The following is a 20,814-nucleotide window of genomic DNA, read 5'->3' as shown; positions in this document are numbered from 1 at the left end:
TTATTTGCTTTATAATGGATACGTGTTTCCTCTACACTACTCACATGAGATTCCTGCTCATGGGCTTGCCCTCGTGTTTAAATTCTAAGCTGAACCAGAGCCAAAATTGCTCCTTAGTGACCACAACGTGATACCTTACTCTGCCTGTCCTAGTAACTTGTAGCTGATGTGAATCAGAGTTGCAGTTTGTGCTCCACCAAGGAAAAACCCTAAAGAATACGTTGTCTAGGTAGAATCAGAAACAGGCAAAACTGTTAAGCGTTTAATTGAATCTATAATGTGTATGGGTCTATTTACACTAGTTCTTAAACCTATTAGCAAAAGGGGTCCTTACTGTTTGTGCTTTGTGTGGAAGGCACATTAACTGCAAGCAGGGACTGGAAAAAGCTTTTTCACCACCACTGCAAAAAGTGTGGTGGGAACTCCCCCACAATGGTTCCTGTAACGCTTTTAGATAGTTTTTGTCCTATCTGCATTAGCATCTCAACTGGGTTTTATTACTATGGAGAGAACTACTGATGCCCATCCTCTTTGACGAAATATTGTCTTCCCAATTTAGGTATATCCTGTGCTTCTCTGAATGATGCAGATCAGTTGCCCCTTCTAGACTGAAACAAGGAGGCAACACTGACTGAGTGTTGTCAATCTTCACAAATGAAAGACTGCTTTAAAAAAAACCAGCAGCAATACCTGAGATCTCCTAGAACTCAAAATGTTACCGAAAATCATAACCTGGAAAACTCTCAAAACCAAATGATAGTTTAGAAAGCCAACATTGGTTTATTGCAGCCTGGGTGCATGGGGGATCCTTCCTCCTAACGTGCACATAACATACCCCAGGGTACACACTGTATACAGTACAGTATTTGCATAGAACATCACATATCCATGTCATTCACACACAGAATTGGTTACAAGCTTCTTACTTATAGTGCAAATTGGTGATTGCAACACCTTGTCTCCTCTTGCAGCCAGAACTTTTTTCATGTGGTGACTTCTTCCTGCATAATTTACATAACAGTGTTCTTATCATTATCTGTTATTTCCCCAAACTTACTCCCTTGATCAGAAGTCCTTTCAGTCATCAGTTTTGATGACTTGAGATGGTGGGTACTTGAGCATTAATGACTTGAGAGGGTGGGTCAGCCTGACCTAAACTTTGTGCACATTCTGGTTTAATTAAATCAGAGTTTGGTAGTTGGCGAGTTCAGGCAACAAAACCAACTTGAAATTTCAGATAACTGCTCAAGAAATATCTGTAATTTCCTTTCTGTAACACTTAATGGCTTAACCCACTAATCTAACTGGCATCAGAAGTTTCAGGAAAGCTATTCCACCTAACTAAAAAGATGTGTTTTCATAATTTAACAGTACTTCTTGAGTGACTCAGTTTTATTGAGTGTTCGATTTGGCTGTTAGTCATTCTAAACCCACATGAATTAGAAAACTGAGAAACATGAAGTCCAGTTTTTCAAATTGCCAGAAGAAAAAAACTGCCACCTCATAAACTTGGCAGTTTTGTAAAAAAAAAAAAAAAAAAGAAAGAAGAAAAAAAGAAATATGTATTTACTATTTTTACCATTTAAATAAATCTGTTAGTGTATATAATTATTTATGAAAAATAACTACTATATGCAACAAAATTGCACTTCACAGTAGAGAACTAACATGTCTCCTGGTAAATTTTCTGCAAAATTTTATACTAGAGTTAGTGTTACCATTTGCTCATTCACTCTGCGTGACCTCAGTGCCAAAAGCAGCACATCTCAAGTCCATTTAATAGGGTAAGATACACTAAAACCAACCAGAGAAGGATTTTTACTTTATTATTACAGGAGACAAAAACATACAGAAGGTGGAAGTACCTCTTTGCAATACAATGCCTTGAAGCAAGTCAGTCATCTAAATGCTGTTCTGTATATCTACCTGGATCTAACCCTATTAACAGGTGCATTTCGCACTGTAATTTACTGCTTCTGCTCCTGCTTACAGTCAGTTGATAAAATGTCTGTGTATTCAATGAGAAGGGATTACATTTGCAGGGGTTTGCCTGTGTCCTGCAAACATAACCATACAAATTCAGGAATAAGCAACTAAGATTATTATCAGGCCATACTTAGCCTCAAAATAACTACCTTGAAGCCAAACTGATTGTAGGAGAGATTAATTTAGTCCATCATGGTAATTGAGACTCATTCATTGAAGACATCCTGAAACCTAACAAAGGAAATACCAAAATGATCAATATGCCCGTTGGGTAGCAATTACCAGTCTCTCTTTTTTTAGGTCAGTGTACAGAGATAGGGGCAACTAAAGAAGAAGAGAATTTATTTTTTTTTTTTGGTAACTTTGGAAAACACAGTTTCTAAATGAAGATTCAGGGCATGGCTCTAACTAAAAATTCCAGAGAAAAAAAGGTTGGGTTTTTTTGTTTTGTTTTACAGTTTATATTACTGTTACAAATGTGGCTTCAGCTTTCCTATCCTGGTTAATTAGCTATGAATATAGCTGAATATAGATAGCTATGCAGCACAGGATCTTAGACCATAATTTATTCCATAGGAAACAGTGTCTTTTTGACCAGGATACGAAGAACTTTGTCCACATGATGATTATTTATCAATTGTTGAAATCTTTGTAAATAAAAAGAGTCACAGAAGTCGTAGCCATTTGTGCTTTGAAGAACCGCATGGAAAATGTTCTTCTAAACCTTTTGCTTCTTCATCCACTTATTCAGTGGTTCTGAGCTGAACAACGAAAAGACTGAACTGGCTCCACAGGTACATCACTGAGCCTCTCGGTGTATATAGGGTATTCCCCTTGGGTTTGGAAAGGTATGTCCTGGTGATGTGTGTGTCTGCTCCAGTGCAGCCTTCTAATCAGATCAGAAGGGTTGTTTGTGTGGTGCCTTCCTGCTCAACGTTGTGTATTTATTCACAAGGATTAAGGATTGTTACACAGATATTAAATTTCTTAACTGTAAAAATATGGCTAAGGCTGGGCAGTGCTTTGGTTTTTTGGGTGCAGTGTTTGAAGACATGAGTACACGATAGGCTACATAGAGGGCTGAATTCTGTAAGTCCATAAGTTGGGACAAGTGAATTGCGCATGGTGTCCTTTCCTGGCATCTCCTTGCTGTCAGCTACTTGGTCAGGTTTTCCAGGCTGCTGGGTACCTCTGGGCAGGGTGCCTCTACCCACCAGGAGGTAATACATTTCTTCTAACCACTTCTCTGCTGAGACACTTATATCAACATCCTAAACCTTCACCATGTTTAAAACCACGTCAAAGAGCTAAAAGAAGCTGTTGTCACATCATCCTTAAGCTTGCCAGCTGGCAGTAAGAGGAGGTGAGGAGGGGAAATGGCAAGCCCTGCTCTGCTGCAGTTTGGGGAATAAGAAGTAAGGGTCAGACACAGGCACTGAACAAGGATTTTAATCTTTAAAGAAGCCCTGGTTCTAGTGAAGGTTATTATTGCATTTCTTTCTGGTGTTCTTTTAGAATACTCTGATTTATGCTATTTATTCATGTCACTTCACCAGCTTTCCTGTCAGCTTTTGCATAAGGCAGACTGCAGACACCTTGCTTCCATTAAATGCAAGTCCAAAGGTGATTGTTTTTTATGCCTTATATTTTGGCAAGTCCATGTCTGATTCACACAAGCATAGAAATACTATTTTCTTAGTAGAATGTGATTCTTTGCTGAGGAGCTCATTCTTTATAACACATTCAGATTTCATCAGCATCTGCCCATAGGTAGGTTTGTCCTGTTGAAAAGAGGCTTCTTCCGTTACTAGTGCATGCTTGTAAGGTGTTGGATTTTTTTCATTCTTTTCTTAATAAATATTTATTACCTTTTTAAGACTGTGTGTGTTGCTTTTTTCCCTTTTTCTGGGAAACTATGTTGGTACTCCCTGTAAAATGTTAAGGGATGCAACCTTCCCTGAAATCACAAATACCAACAGAATAGACAGATTTCTGGTGCTTAGAAAGTGGCTTGTTAGCATTAACTCCAGCAAGTGAGAAAGTACTTTAAGGATCTGACAAAGAATAGCAAATGTTTCTCTTTAAGTTACTTAGAATAGTCCTGTGTTAAATTTTCCTTAGTGGCTGCTCTGTGAGTATTCAGCACACAATCAGGTCCAGATTTTATTTTCTGTTTTGTATTTTGGCTTTGAAAACCAACATTTATTTCTAAATAATCCAAATTCACAAGTAGTCAAAAATTGAGAGCAGGAACAAGTCTCAACACAGCAGTATGGAACAATGATGGAACAATGTTCTGAAATTTCTTGCGATTTGTTTTAAAGAAGAAGCACACCTGGTATCTAAAGCTCTGGTATGGAGAGTTTCTGTTAACAAATTTTTGGGTGTTTAGTCAGCATGGAAGGACTTTGGAAGTTTTAAAGACCTTTAAAAATGCTTGTGTATGCCTGCCTGTGTCTCTGTGTCTGCTTTTCTAACTTGTCTGTCTAGCCTGTGTATTTCATTTAGTATCCAGCTGGGGCTGGGTATTGTAGTACCATAAGCCAAAAAGTCAGCATTTCCATCTTCCTGCCATCTCAGAAGAGTCAAGTCAACAGCTAGTTGTCATTTCCCATGTTTGGTAGTACACTTATGTGCTTTTAATTGATAATTATTAGCCAAGAACATACCTTTGCACCTTTTCCAAATTAAAACGAACATTAAAGTTTCAGAGAAGCACAAAACTAGGAAGACTTAATAAACACTGAAGATGACTCGGCTTTGAGTTTGTGTTAAAGCCAGTACTCACCTAGTGGCTGTGCACTACCAGAATAACTAAGAGCCAGATCTCTGAGGGGGACTTCTCCACTAAGTTAAATGGAATGGGGCAATGTGCTAAGTTCCCTGGTGCCCATCAGAATCAGTGAGAGATTTTGCAGCAGGCTCTGTGAAGAGCAGGGGATTAGTTCTTAAAGGTAAGTATTTCAGAGGGAGCAGTCTGGTCTGTAAAAGGCTCAGCAGTGGGCTCTGCAGCACACAGCATGCCTCATGCTGCTGCCTGGCCAAGGTTACACACTGTGGGTACGACTTTTCCTCTCATTCTCACCAGCATTTTGAGTGAAGCTAACTTTTTTCTTTGCCAGCTTCATAGTTATATCAGTGTCTTTCAGAAACCATTTTCTGTTTGGTTTTGTTCTCTATTGTAAATTCCTCTAAGAAAAAGTCAACTAGAGCTACGTCACTCTCACAAAGCATGTACCAATTCACTGTTGTAAGGATCAGGGTGGTTTGTTCTTTGATTTTTTTTTTTTGTTTGGGGTTTGTTTGTGGTTTTTTTTAAAGGATGTCTAGTTCATTGTCATTGGCTGAAATCAGTAAAACCTTAGGCACTTATATGCAGGAGTGCAGTGTGAACATAGTCTGTACTTCTGTGTCCTTCATTTACCAATAACAATATAGGTCAATACAGAAGAAGTTTCTGCGCATCAGAGGTGATGATGTTTTGTTAAGTTTTATAACATTTTTTTCACTACAACTTTGGTGAGCGTTTCCAAAACCAAAGCCAAGCAGGTGTTGGAATGGAAGGCCTGTTCAGTAGAAGCAGGGAGAAAACTGCAAAGCCATTTGCAGCAGCATTCTCCTGACAGGGTGGGGGGAATATAATTTAGGTGGAAGGCAGTGGATGTAAGGGATCATGAGTATAACTTCATAACCAAACAAACTTCCAGAAATCAAAGGAGGGAGAGGCTTGGGTAGAATTTATATTACTATACAATAATAAACTCTGCCTCTACAGAAGAGTTAGGAATGGCACGGTAGGTTCGCGTTTCATGACTATTGAGCAGTGAAACACTCAACAGCTGCACATAGCTGAAGCTCACATGGCAAACGCGTTTAAAGCCCTCTAGTTTATACCTCATGAATCGATTGTCCAAGGCTCCTACTCGTTCCCTTGCCTGGACACATTTATCCATGTTCAAACTCCTGCCTCTGAAGCGATTTTTTCTTTAAGGTAGGGATGGAGATGCATTTTACAGGCTGAACATGTTGCTTATGATGTTTTATTATTCTGTCGGGCGGCAGTTTGCCTCACAGTGCTCCTGGAGGAGGGTGGTCAAGTTTACAATGACTCCAATAGTGTCCACATTGCCCTGTTTACTGCTTTTCTAACAGGGTAAGATGCTACTATCTGACTAGAAATAGCTGTTCAGCAGCAGTTGCAGAAAGAACTGTGGTGGTGGTGTTTTAGGTCCCAGATCTGTCAGCTGAGATTATTGGCAGTACAGTATGGAGGACTCACAGACACTGATGATGTGTAAATTTAAGCATCTGCAAAGATTAACACTGCCTCAATCATTAGCACCTAATTAATCTCCATTAAGCATTAGCACCAAATTAATCTTCAGACAAGGGAAATAAAAGAGTAATTTAAAATCTGGGAAGAAAACAAAGGCTTTCGCAATGACTACTCCCTTGCTGAGTGTCTTTTAGCTCCTTTCTACTTGTGGCAGATTTTGCTGAGGAAGGTGCTAATCAGTCTCCGCAAGGTGTGTACCTCCTCAGCCTGTAGCAAAAAGCCTGGCACCACAAGCCAGGCATCACACTGCGGAGGCAGCTTGGCCAGGGCAGCACCTGGCATCCTCCGTGGGGAAAATCAGATTTGGAAACGGGGTTAGGCCCTGTCAGTAAAAATTCTGCTTGGTGTCTAAACCACATCACAACTCATGTCCCCTGCCCTTCCCTGCCCTGCCCTCCCTCTCTGGGAAGAGCTTCCTGAGGGCTTCCAACCAAACTGAGCGTTGCTGGATTTTATCAGCTTCTAGATGCCTACTTTGGTCAGAGCTAGTTACCATGGTGTTGATGTAGTAGTAAGTTATATATGTTCCGCATTCGGTACTTGCATAGATGCTTTTTCTGATCTCTCAGAGAAAGAAGAAAGAGAGGCGTTTTGTATCTACTTATGTATAAAAAAGTAGGAAGCTGTCCAAGAGTGCACTGATTTATATTAAATTCTGCACTTGATGTTTGTTGCTTTGAAGGAATAATCCTAATTCCAGCTGTTTAAAAGAAAAACAAAACAATGCCAAAAAAAACCCCAAAAAACAAACAAACCTACCACAAAACATTTAAGGAGAAAAGGGACAGGTTTTTCCATGAACATTCATTTTTGTCACCTTTAACAAATTAGAAGAGAAGCAACCACTAGTTCAGGTTACTGTATGGATCACTGTGGAGATCACACATTACTGTATACATTACTGTACTAATTACCATTGTCTTTATAACAGCTGTGAATTACAATATTCCATTCTGTTATGTGCATGACAGCAAAATAACAAGTGATGCAGTTAGTTAGAAATGAAAACTGAATAAAGCTCTGGAAAGGGTAAAAAGTGCTACAATTCTGCATAGGATTCTAGGTGGAGAAAGCATCTGTTAAGCAAGGGTAAGATACAGTTACAAGACTGTCAGCAAGGTGTTTACATTAGATAATAATGATCTTGTAACAAACTATGCAAACAAGCTAAGACTTCCAGAAACTTCTGGTAACTTGGTAAATCTGAACAGATTTTCCAAGGGAAATGCTGTACAGTCTGGAAATGCTATGAAACAGGACCTAAAGGAACAACCTGTACAACTGTAGAGACCCTTAGATGCATCAGCCCTTTAGCCTTGACAGCAATCGACACACATTTATGACTTGCATGTGAATGGATGTTGGACAGGCCATCTGATACATCTTTCCAGAAAATCTGCTGGCAAATATAAAGAGTTCTCCAGAATGGGGCAGCCAGCTACCAGAAAGTTTGTATCAAAGTGCCTGTAAATCAGATAGGATAAATCCTATATGGAGGTTTATATGGAGAACAGTTACGAAAAATTCCTAATGGAGCCTGTGAATGCTCCAACACCCCATCCTAGAGACAAATGCCACAGCTTTGGTCAAGTCTTCAGAGAAGATTTGTGTCCATGTTCCCTTTGTGTCCATGTGTGGCAGAAATAACTAGGCAAAGGATGTATTTTCTTGGCTGTAACTATTATCGTATCTTGGCAAAGGATGTTTCCTCTTGGCTGCAGGTGCAATGACAATGATTGGAATCCTATTTCTTACATTATATTAGAAGGTTTCTTGCTTTTGTAGGTGATTTATTTCTTTTTTGTGGGATGCAGCACCATTTAGCTGACACAGTTAGGGAATTAGAAAGGGTATTAATCTGTCAAAAATGAAAAAATGCTGCATGCTAATTGCAGTTAGGTTATTTGTCCTTGAAATGATGGAGAGGAGCAGAACCATGGTGGCATATAAAATCACATGAATTTGCAGAGATGCAGAAATGTTAATGGGGAAGGCATGTGCACGCACTTTACAACAAATGTCATTTGCTTTTTAATCTCCCTTTCTTTTTTTTACAGAAAGAGATGACAACCAGGATGTGTCACTAGAAAGCTACCCACTAAAGAGATGCAAACTCCAATTTCCTTCTTACTGCAGAGTTCAAGAATGTGACAGCCCTCATGGATTGAACCTGCTTTTTAATCCATGAAAGCAGGAAAGTTGGGAACCACAGTTACTTTCACAAACACTTCCTGCCACTGTCAGGGTTCTTAACCCTGAATATGCTGCTAGGAACCTCATCTGAGTGACATGGATTATTAAGAAAAAGAAGAATCAATTTCATATTAGTTCTAGCTGCTTCATCAGGGACAAGAACATCTTCAGCCATGAAGGATGACAGACTGTGCTCCTGCTGCTAAAGCTTTATTGAAATTCAAGTCCCTTGGCTGGCCTCCAGATTAGTTATTTTGAAACAAAACTGTATTGTTAGTTGCAACGTTGTGGGTTTTTTTCTTTTGTTTCTTGGTATGTACTTTGTTTCCTAAGTGCCACAGAATATTGATGATCTGGAATCGCAAAGGCTTTTAGCCTTTAATAGTCTCCACCCTTCACCAGGGCACCCAAGCTTGGTCACCAGTCCCAAATGCCATGGAGCCCTGTGGTTCCAGGAACACAGCCACATCCTTCAGCTGATCAGGCAGTTTGTTCTTCATTGTGACTCATAACCGGTGACAATGGGACAGTTTCTGATCTCAATTACATGAGTAGGAATCCAGACATAGCTCTGCAGTGTGAAGTCTTTTCTTTGAATTCATACTGTGACTGACAGCGAATCTGCTCAATATCTCTACATTACATAAAAAAAACCCAACTATAGTCAGCATTTTCCTGAAGTACCCTATGAAGTACACCAATCTATCATGCAATTTGCTATCCTTCTGTCCTCTTAGAAAAAGGATCCCTCATTTGCCTTAAAGTTTCATCTTTTCAGGGAAAAAGAAATTTAATTTTAGTAACTGGGAGGAAAACACAGTAAAGGTGAGTAGTATAATGGCTAGAGCAGAAGGACCTAAGTGAAGGTCTCTGTTGCATCTAAATGGTGTCCAGCAGTGCAGCTTGCTTTCCACAATGGACTAACACAAAATTTTTTTCCCAGTACTCGGTCCAGCTTAACTAACACATGTCTGAACAGGATGGAAGGATCCATTACAGTAAATCAAGTCTTCTATGACGAATATGTCCTTATAAGAGGCTTTGTCTAAAAAAAAATTATAATAATAAAAAAGAATAAATAAAGCAATATTTAACTGAGAGATCACAAGGGAGATACAGCTGAATAAATGGAAATCAAGTGGACACACCTATGTGTTCTGTGCCTTCTAATGAATTTTGCACACGTGTTATTGTGAAAGATAACTCCTTCCTGAGTTAAGTGCTGAAGCCTGTTGCTGCCTTCTCAAGTGACTTAAGTATGTTTACATCTTCTGAAACAGTATCAGAAGCAAATCTGGTGGAGTATCCAGTGGCTGGAACATTTGAAATACAGTGGTAGCAGACAGTAAAGAATAACAGCAAACCTTTCCTAGCTCATATTGTGGTACATTCAGATTGGCTTGCCTGCTTGCTTAAAATAGGGCTTCTAAATGGTAATAATCGCATCCTCGCTGGAACAAAGGGCTTTTTTGTCTGTGAACATTCAGTGTAGCTATGGTGGAGGCTTTTCTGCATCTTTAGAATTATGCAAGCAGCAGCATCCTTTTCTTTCAAGGGGATAGACTTAAGTGTTCCTACCTCCTTTAGTGGTCTTTGCAATGAAATTAATTCTTTAATGAAATTAATGCACACACAGATAAATTCTGGCCTGCTGGCCCTTTTCCAGGATATATCTAGCTTGTGGAATTCATTGACACAGCTATTGCTGAGCTTAGTTGCCTCATTTTAAAGAAGATGAAAAATGTTAAATCTTTGGAAGAAGGTACATGATACATGTGGGTGACAACTGCCTGGAATTACAATATGAATTGCATAAGAAAGGGTTTCTTGTACTACTCTAAAGTGCCTGGGCTGTTGCACTGTTGGAGATGGAACTGTGGCTGATACAATGCTCTTGAATTTCACTGTGCTCAGTTGCCATCTGGTGTTCTCATGACTGGGCAGTACTGCAGTGCTATATTTTAAAGTTTCACGTGAAGATGCAAATGAGTGAAATTTTGTGCATAAAGATCAGTCACTACACACATTGAAAAACATGGCATTTTATGCATTAAAATAATATATTCTTCACTTTATTATGCTACTTACCGTATGTTTGAGTCTATTCACTGTAACTCAGTCTGAAGATGAAGCAGAATTTGTTCCCAGTTACTCTGAATTATTTTTCAATAACATTTTTGTGAATGCATTACATTTGTGAATGCAAAATTTATCTGTTGGAGTGGTTTCCTTTTTTGTAAAACTGTTTTTCAGAAACTCTTATGCTTCCTTTTCTAGTACAGCATACTGTCTGAGGTAAAGGAGGGAAATGCAGAATTGTATGCTAGAGGATTTGTCTTTGACATTGCCAAAATTCCTGTAATGGGAAAGGCCCATTACAACCCAGGAGCTGAACCAGCTACAACAAAGTGCAAAATACACTCGTTTTGGTTGCTTATTCTGCTGGGAAGAACATGGAATTTGCTAAATGAATAAATGTCCTCCAAATGGCAGGGTTTGGCCTTTGGCTAAATGCATCCCAACAGGTACTTTTGCTTCCACTGCACAGGTGTTCAGCCATGGCCAGGCCATCTCATGCCATTTCTCCTTTTCCTGTGCCTGGTGTGTGATATCCCAATAAAAGCAATGTCTGGAATGTGGCATCACTACATAAAAGTATCATATTAACCCTGCTCATAGAGGAGAGAGGGGCAGAATCCTGTTAGATCTCATACTCAAGGATTCCAGCTTCATCAGTAATTTCTAGGGACCACATCTGGACAGAACTGCGCTTTGGTTCTTTATTGCAAGTCCCGATTTGTGTGACTCCTCAGGATATGTAACAAGTACTGAGTTTAAATGTGATTGTATGCAGAAGCATCCATTTCATAATGAGAAGAACTTTCTAACTGATCTTACCACTTATATCTGTTCCTAATAATTCCAGCATTTCATATGGTTCTGGGATTTTGGGGGGAGAAGGGGTTGTTTGGGCTTGTTGTTTTGTTTTGGCGTTTTTTTAATGACCTTTCTAATCTTTCAATCAAGTTTAGTTTTTCTTGCCTAAAAAGGATTTTAATTTTTTTTTAATCTGGTACTTTAGAGATGCTGTTAGTGTTAAGCTTCAAGGCACTGTAAGAGGGATCACTTTAGCTGACTGAGACCACAGTCCACTTCAGAAAGTGAAAGGTTCCTGTGATACCAAAATTGCCTTCAGTGATTAAAGACTTAATAGCTTTCAATGATTGTCTGTGTAATAAGGGATTTTTAATGGACTTCTACTTTGTGTGAACATAGATTAGTGTCACTGAGGTGACAAATGTAACATGAAACAAATCTTTATGTGACCTCTCTTAGGTTTTATGAAAGATGGAGACCCAGGATCTATCAAAGGGATTATTTTTTTTCAACTGATAAGCAGCAGTTGTCCTTCCCCAAGGACAATGCTGTCAACAAAAAGTAGCTTTCTCACTTCTCTGTGCCTCCAGAAAGGACGCCTCTCATCTATGCCCTCAGAAGAGAGACCACCAAAGGTTGGTTTTGCATTATCTGTTCGAAAGAGCAGAGGCAAGAGAGCCGGAGGTACCTGCAAGCACTGCAAAACAGGATGCACTATGTATAGAACAGGAATATGCTTGCTATTATATAATATGCTTTGAACTGTTTTTGAAAGGGGATAACACTGGGGGACCCAGTATAGACAAGTAGTCAGTGTTTAGGCATTTTTTCCTATATATTAGAAGAAATTAAGACATTTTTAATAGTTATGAACACTATACCAAGGGCAAGGCAAGCCAAATGAGTAATAAGAACCTGATAGTGGTATACATTTAAATCTAAAATGATTAAACATGATTTTTCATGTATTTCACGCTAAATATAAAGGCAGTGTTTTTCAAGGTTTAGCCAAATAAGTTGGCGCTATTAAAGCAGTTGTTTATTTTCTGTTTTAATAAGTTTTCCTGTTTTAAAGACAGACGTAATATAATAAAGTGTTGTAATAATATTCTCCTGGAGAAAAAAAAAAATAACTTGCCCAGCCTAATACATGTGTGTCGATGCATGTGTGTGTGCCCATATATATATATGTATGTATGTATGTTTGGGTGAGGGTATGGATGTGGAAGTATCAGTGTGGGCATACGTACACTCCCTGCCCTTCCCCACAGAATAATTTTTTTTATTTTGGTAATGTTTCTGGGGGGTGCATCTTTCTAATAAGTGGTTGATTCCTTTTCCTTCTCCATGCATCAGCGCTGTTTGGTATGTTCATTTTTTTCAGTGGTGTCAGTTGTGTCTTAAGCTCTTTGAGTTCTGTTTGTTATTTAGTAGTGGTTCAGCTGTATGGGAAGAGGGACCGACACTAACTGTTGTAGTCATTAAAAGAATAGCACCAATTTAAAATCCTAGTGGATGAAGCGATGAAATCCAAATCTGAATAAAAGAAACATAACCTTGCAGAAGTATTGTGAAGTTATTTGGGATCTAAGTCTTCAGCAAGAAAAATGCATGTGATTTTCATACTGTGGGGTGGAATTTAGAAGTGAGTGAGATCCATCACTGCCAATGCACCAGCTTCCTCACAGCCCTCCTGGCACCAATGCAACATCAAGAAAAATTGACTAAATGTCTTACTAATGAAAACTGGCCAGCCTCTCACCAACAGAGCCTTTCTTTAGTTAAGCTGGCCTGCTAGTACCTGACAGTTCGTTGAGCCTGGGTAACTCATAGGTTTCATCATGTTCTTCAGCTGGTTTCTGATGGGACAATCCAAGACAGAAGGTACAAGTAAATAGGATGAAGCCAGTTCAAAGCAAAGTTTAATCTCCTAAAGACAGGACTAAAGAGCCTTGGTTAGAATTTGGCTGCCCAAGAAGGAAATAGAGGTCTAATAGGGTGACAGAAACTAACTCCAGCATATGGACTTACAGCTTGTTGGACTGTTCTTTTTGTCCTTTGTCCTGATTCCTAAAGGATATATAACTATATATACAGATTATTATATATAAAGCTACAGTATACTGAATGTGTCAGTTACAGAGCTTGAGGGGAACAGCATAGGGGTTAAGAATGGCTGCTGGCTGTGTAGCGACAGCGCCCGGGAGAAGAGCTGCTGCTGGACTTTGGGTGTCTCTGATGGTGGGAAATAGCTAAAGATTAGAGATGCCGGGACTGGTGGAGTAACTGGAAAACAACTGCTGCAGGAATTTGAGGAAATCTGGCAGAGCTGAAAGAAGTCCAATGGCAAGGGTAGCGGGAAGGTTCTTAGGGTAGCATGTGCATATCAGTAACACCAGAGGGCTGCGCCACCACTCAGAGGGCCCTCAACAGGTTGGAGAAAAAGGCTAATGGCAACCTCATGTTGTTCAATAAAGGGAAATGCAAAGTCCTGCACTTGGGGAGGAACAGCCCCAGGCATCAGCATGTGCAGGGGGTCATCCAGCTGGAAAGCAGCTCGGCAGGGAAGGGCTTGGGGGGCCTGGTGGACACAAAGCAATGACCATGACCCAGCAATCCACCCTCATGGCAAACCTGGGCTGCATAGAGAGGAGTGTTAGCAGCAGGTCAAGGGCTGATTCTTCTCCGGTGCTCAGCTCTGGTGAGACACACCTGGAGTGCTGGGTCCAGTTCTGGGCTCACCAGTACAAGAGACAGTACAGACTGGAGCAAGTGCAGAAAAGGGTCATGGGGATAATGAATGGACTGGAGCATCTCTCACACAATAAGAGGCCAAAATACATAGGTCTGTTTAGCCTGGAGATGGTCCATGGGGGATGTTTTCCACATGTATGTCTATTTCATGAGGTGAGCGAAGAAGACAACCGGATTCTTCTCAGTGATATCCACTGACAGAAGCAATGGGCACAAACTGAAGTACAGGAAGCTCCTGTTAAATGTAAGGAAAACTATTTTCTTTGTGAGGATGAGCAAACACTGGAGCAGTTTGCCCAGAGAGGCTGTGGGATCTCCACCCTTGCAGCTATTAAAAAACCCCAACTGGACACAACCCTGAGTGACCTGCTCAGAGTGACCCTGCTCTGAGCATTGGGTGGGACTAGCAGCCTACAGCAGTGCCTCCAATCTGCTGATGTGATGACCCTGTGGTTACAGCAGTGTATATAGGTTCTACAGCAGTGGTCTTTAGTCTGTCTAGGCCAGAGGAGACCTATACTGTCAGAGGAAAAAGCTGTAGCAAACTCCTCTCCCTCCAGCTTTGCTACGTGCCTCCCTCTTTTTCCCTAGCCTGACTCCATAAAGCAATGAAAGCTGAACAGCAAGCAGAAGGCGCCTCCTTGGTCAGCCAAGGAGCGAAGCAGAAGGGGAGAAGTGAAACTGGCAATTACATCCCACGCAACCTGATACATGGGAGAAGTCTCAGCGGTGTCATTGCCACTGGAAGCAGGATGGTGGTTGTCTGCTGCTGCACAATATGACCATTGAATTATAGAATCATAGAATGATTTGGGGTGGAAGTAACCCAGAAGATCATCCAGTTTCAACACCCTGCCACAGGCAGGGACACTTTCCACTAGACCAGGTTGCTCAGAGCCCCATGCAGCCTGGCCTTGGACACTGCCAGGGATGGGGCATCCACAGCTGCTCTGGGCAACCAGTGCCAGTGCTTCACCACCCTTACAGTAAATAATTTCTTCCTAATGCCTAATTAAATCTACTGTCATCTAGTTTAGAACCGTTACCCCTCACCCCGTCACTACAGGCCCTAGTAAAAAGTCCCTCTCCAGCTTTCTTGCAGGCCCCCTTTAGGTACTGGGAGGCTGCTATAAGGTCTCCCCAGAGCTTTCACTTTCCCAGGCTGAACAATCCCAGCTCTCTCAGCCTGTCCTCACAGGAGGTGCTCCAGCCCTCGGACCATCTTCACTGACCTCCTCTGGACTTGCTCCAACAGGTCCATGTCCTTCTTATGTTGGCGTCTCCAGAGCTGCACACAGTATTCCAGGTGGGGTCTCACAAAAGCCAAGTAGAGGGGGAGAATCACCTCCCTCAACCTACTTGCTGGCCACGCTTATGTTGATGCAGCCCAGGATCTGGTTGACTTTCTGGGCTGCAAGTGTACATTGTTGGGCCATATTGAGCTTTTTGTCCACCAGCACCCGCAAGTCCTTCTCCTCAGGGCTGCTCTCAATTCATTCTCTGCCCAGCCTGTATCGATTCTGGGGGCTGCCCCAGCCCAGGTGCAGGACCTTGCACTTGGTCTTGCTGAACTTCATTAAGTTCACACAGGGCTCCTTGCCAGGCCTGTCAAGGCCCCTCTGGATGGCCTTGTAATTAATACAAAAAATATCCAAAATGTGGATATTTTGGCCTTACCAAAAAATATCCTAGTAGATTTGCTCTGCAGGCCTGGAGAGTGATGTCCAAGGTCCACCTGCAAGGCTGTTTTAGACACTGCCACTTCAGGTACTGTGAAACACAAGAAGTAACAGTTTGCTACTTCTGATTTTTGGGCTCTTACATTTCCACAAGTTGCTGTGATGCAAAATGGTCACTGAAAAGTGACCAAACTACTGGAACAGAGGCATAGCACAACTCAGAACTTGCACTTGTTTTCAAACAAATGTCTGTAAATTTGACTTCTGCAAAGCAAGTGGTATAAAAGCAGCAGCTCACTCATTAACGGACTGGAATAACAAATGAAACTAAACTTTATTGTCAGTTCCTGTTCTTAGTTTGGAGATGGTTTTGCAGGATTCAAAGTGGACCTGATGTACTCATCAAAACACTTAATTTTTCTAACAGGTTGGCTGTTTCCTGAAGGTCTGTGGCCCAGCCAGAGGCTCATTACTAGATCCAGCTAGGACTTCTTATGTGTCATGTTCAGAAGGATGAAAAAAGCTTCTGCTTTGCTAAAAAAGAATGAGAGAAGTACAAAGCACATCAACCAGCAGCAGGAGTGAATAAAGGAGGAAGCTTTTTGTTTGAACCATTAAAAGGGTAAAAGATCATAGAGAGCTAAGTATGGTATCCAGCTTTTCCTAGTTAAACAGCTGGAAACTGTTACCTATTACTTTTTTTCAAGTGGAAACTCCTAAATAATGTTATTTTCTATTCTTCAGATTCCTATGTGAATGTACAAGTTTCAGCTGTTGCCCGTGTACTTTTATATTTAAATAAAATGAATCAGAATGTCTCTTCCGTAGCTGTTTTGACTGTCCACAGACACCAACATTTCAGGTTGAGTTTTCTTGGGTTTGTTTGTGGGGGTTTGTTGTTTTTTAAGTGTCTGTGCTGTACTGCCTCTGGTCTTCTGTTCTGAGCCTAGGGTGTTGTGAAAAAGCTTGGCAAAATGTCCAAATCCTTTAATCTTGTTCTTTCTGTAGGCTAAAGTCATGAAGCCTTTTACTTGGTCTTCAAACCCAAGTTCATACTGTTACCAGATTTTGTAACCAGACTGTATGGGCATATGGTTTTGTTTAGCAGCATGCACATATTCTTGAGGAAACAGAATGCAGACATTATTTCAGCTCAGGATGTTCCATGCAAAGAACTACCAAGTGTGATTAACTGAAGTAATTGCTGCTTAGGACAAGGTGACTGTGAAGAACAATGATGTCCTTGGAAGCTGGCAACACAAGACTCTGGATCTGATACTTGCTGGACAGATAGCCAAACATGTGTCCTTTGGTGAACTGCTTTCATTATAATACTAAAAATCACACCCCTTACACCAGCTACCCAGACCCACAAAGAGACCCTTCCTCAATGGGCGTGTGTAGTTGGCCAGTGAGGTTATGTAGCCATTATGTGGATACCATCCAACCAGTGTTAGAGGGTTGGAAGCTAACAAATTAATATTCATGTGATTGTGTATAAATATGATTGTGGAAAGCACCAAGGTGTGCTAAGTCCACCTAACACCCAAACTTGCACAACTTTGTATAAAGGTAATTGTATTCTTAGACTTTTTCTTTGACATTGCACACTGGGTAACAAATTCGTTTTTGAGATGACAATACAAGTGAAATCCTAAAATCCTGATCAGAGTAAAGCCATGGCAAGGAACCAGCATGCTAGAAATGGCACTGGAGCTGCCACTGCTTAAGGCTGCTGTGTAATCACTCTACAGCTTTTTAGTATTGAGATGGAAAAAGCTATATTTTCTTTTAAAGTGAAATATAACATACACTGTGTTTGCAATTTTAATTAAAAATGTAATTCTGTGATTGATGGGCAGAATGAAATAGACTTCAGAGTTTTCTGAAGAAGAAACTAGACCATGGATTAGTATGAAGTCACTTTATATACTGTTCTGCATTTTTCATTCCTTCTTTGGTGTTTTGGTTTTTGGTTGTGTTATTCCAAATCTTGGCTCTTCACCCAATGTGCAAGAGCTGACCCACACACAGGGTCGAGATACCCGTTTGTTGTGTGTCTGCACAGAGATGGGCGCTGGGTGGTAAATCTGCAAAGCCAGCACCTCTTAACGCATGGCAGAGCTTCCTATACCCTTCGAACTGTTGTTTACAATTATGTTTAGTCACACTTAATTCTCACCGGTTCTTAGGAGTCTGGTCTCCGTTTAAAGGTACAGAACTCTTTTTTTTCCACTGCCCATGTTCTGTGGGGAGGGGGCTTTGTTAGTAGGGGGCTCTCTTTGCTCCAGTGTGGGTCTTCTAGTATACTAATTGGGATAGTTCACACATAGGGTTTTGGTTTGGTTGGTTATGGGTTTGTTTATTTTTTTTCCATTTAGTCTTATTAGTCATTTGATTCCCCTTGAGCTTATCTTGGTATTTCCTAGCTTAAGGTATTTATGGTGTCTGTTCCTTCTCCCAAGGCCATGTCTTGTTAAATATTCTTGAGGATTAACTAACATCCTCTGTTTCTCAAATTCTTTGTTTTTCATTATAGATATTTACATATCTGGTTTTTTTTTTTCTTTCTTTTTTGAAGTAAGTAATTCTTGTATCAGTTGGGCTGCTTTGTGTGTGTGGGGGGGATGGTGGAGTTTGGGTTTTTTTGCCAGTTCCTCTTCTAGTACTTGTTTTGGGAAAAATCAGGTGAGGAAATCAGAAAATTACATCATTTGGCCCAAGAAAATCATCCACAGGCAGGAGGTACTATTAGCTCTGGTGAACACGCAGCTGGTCCCCTTCTGGAGCACTCAATGAGGGTGAAGAGAGGAAGAGATAGTTCTGAATAGAATATATATCTATGTGTGCAAAATAAGGCATTTTCAAAGGCCATGACAGGATATTAATGAGATGCATCTCATTAGCTTTGATGCTGTAGCAATGCTTATTCATTAAGATAGTAGGTAGTATAATTATTTCTTGAAAAATTAAAATGGAAGAGCTTCTGTGATCTATCATTAAAAGGACAAAAGCAAGTAATAAGACAATTAGGTTGTTGTAGATCAATTGCAAGACAGCTATGAATTAGTATCCTGAAATTAAGCCTGTTATAGATTATCTGCATAATGCAGAGAGGTACACATATCTTACTTTTCTTTTACACATATCTTACTTTTCTCTGTATGGAAGCAAAACACATACATAACCAATCTGGATAATTTCAGCATCCTGTTGTTAAGGTTGGAAGGTGGTTTAGGCCATGTAAATAAACACTTGTCAGTTTTGGAAATAATGTTAGATATCCCTTATTAAGGGACAATTTAAATTTGTTGTTTTGCTGCCTCAAGCAGAGACCTAAATCATATGTCTGCTACTTTTGGTATCAGTAACTTCTGCAAGAAAATAAAAGGCACCTCAGAATCCACTTAGTGACTACTATGTTGTCATTTATTTTTTGCCTGGTACTTTGACTTGGCTGGACTGAATACTCCAACAGATTACTGTAATCATCAGTACACGCTATACTAAAGAAGTACAATCTAATATTGCTTTAGCTTATGGCAGATCAAATACACAGCAATATTGCCCATATGTGTTCTCCAGCAAGTCAGTAATTTAAACAGCAGTGAAGATGGTTTACACAGATATTTACCATGCATTTGCAGGAGATGGTGCACTCCAGGCCTCCCTGACAGCATCACTAAGTGTCCATGAGGAGTGATACAAAGAATCTATCACCAATATTCGAGTGAGCGGAGGTTACCTTTATTTGGCAGTGCTGGGTGCATGGGGGATCGCTCCACCAAAGTCATGCACAGCGAGGGAAACTTTCAGCCCCCTCTTCATACAAGTCACTCATGTCTCTTCATTAACTTTCCAGGAACTCATTAACGGGAACTCATTAACGTATCTTGCACCTGGACAATTAGCACATTCCCATTCAAGGACCTAGTATATCTTCAAGTTAACAACATTAACATATCTTGCACCTGGACAATTAGCACATTCCCATTCAAGGACCTAGTATATCTTCAAGTTAACAACATTAACATATCTTGCGCCTGGACAATTAGCACACTCCCATTCAAGGATTTAGTATATCTTTGAGTTAACAACAAGGGTCTCCTCAGATAAACATGAGCACACCGTTCTTTAAATCATATATGGCCCATTTTTCATTCCCCCCTTTTCTAACAACTATTGTAAATTCTTTTACAACTATAAAAAATCACTATGCCTTATGATCATTCTTTGACAGCACCAAACGAAACATTGAAGTAATACACATATTGGTATTCCTAAAACTATTACAATTAGTATTATAACAAAAGCATGCTTTAACCATTCCAGATTAGGTAACCACAAAGTTAATTTGTCCCATATAGCCTTAAAATTCCATGATAAATAATATTTAGTAATTTCACGTAAAATCTGAAACCTGTTCCATATCTTATGGATATCTGTTTCAATTCTATTACTTTGGTCTACGTATACATCCAGTAATCATTCCACCCCTCAGACTGGGAACAAGTGTTTTGCCCTGGGTTTCCAGGACATGCTCCCCCTGCCTTGCTTCGAGCTTTCCAACGACAGTTATTATCACTTTTCATGAATATTGTGGTTGTTAGGCTTAATATTTGTAAATCAAATCTAGGATCCAAATCATATGTTTCATCATCAAATAGGCAATATCCTCCTCCACCATCGCCTGGCTTTTTCCAAAAGTCTGGCCAGGTAGGCCATTTGTCATCAAGATAATTCCAGTTTTGAGAGGCCACCCTGACGTGCGGAATTAGACTCTATAACTCGAAAGTTATAAAGTAGGTATGTTTATTGCGCGCAGATGCACGGGGGATCGCTCCTCCACAAGCGTGCATGCCCGAAGTGAGGAACCATCTCACATTTATACAATGAAACAAATGAATATTCAATTAACGCCTATACATATTCATTACCTAAACCCCGCCTTCGTATGTTAATTAGCTGATCAGTCCGTTTCCTGGAATG

The 20,814-nt window shown here is 40.3% G+C and overlaps 1 protein-coding gene across 5 annotated transcripts in view; it reads left to right on the top strand.

Annotated features, from left to right (window-relative positions):
* MOB3B (MOB kinase activator 3B) overlaps positions 1–12,957 on the top strand; it is a 107,625-nt gene extending 94,668 nt beyond the window's left edge. For all 5 annotated transcript variants that reach the window (XM_027784587.2, XM_027784585.2, XM_027784589.2 and 2 more), the window contains one exon: positions 8,380–12,957. Coding sequence is in view for 1 of the 5 variants with exons in the window: in XM_027784589.2 (XP_027640390.1) it covers positions 8,380–8,409 (30 nt within the window). In the remaining 4 variants the exon portion in view is untranslated. The remainder of the gene's footprint in view (positions 1–8,379) is intronic.
* The last annotated feature ends 7,857 nt before the right edge of the window (positions 12,958–20,814 follow it).

Source organism: Falco peregrinus, chromosome Z, assembly GCF_023634155.1.
Source record: "Falco peregrinus isolate bFalPer1 chromosome Z, bFalPer1.pri, whole genome shotgun sequence".
NCBI classification, from domain to species: domain Eukaryota; kingdom Metazoa; phylum Chordata; class Aves; order Falconiformes; family Falconidae; genus Falco; species Falco peregrinus.
The sequence above is the reverse complement of the archived record's forward strand: the minus strand, read 5'-3'. Positions and strand labels throughout refer to the sequence as shown.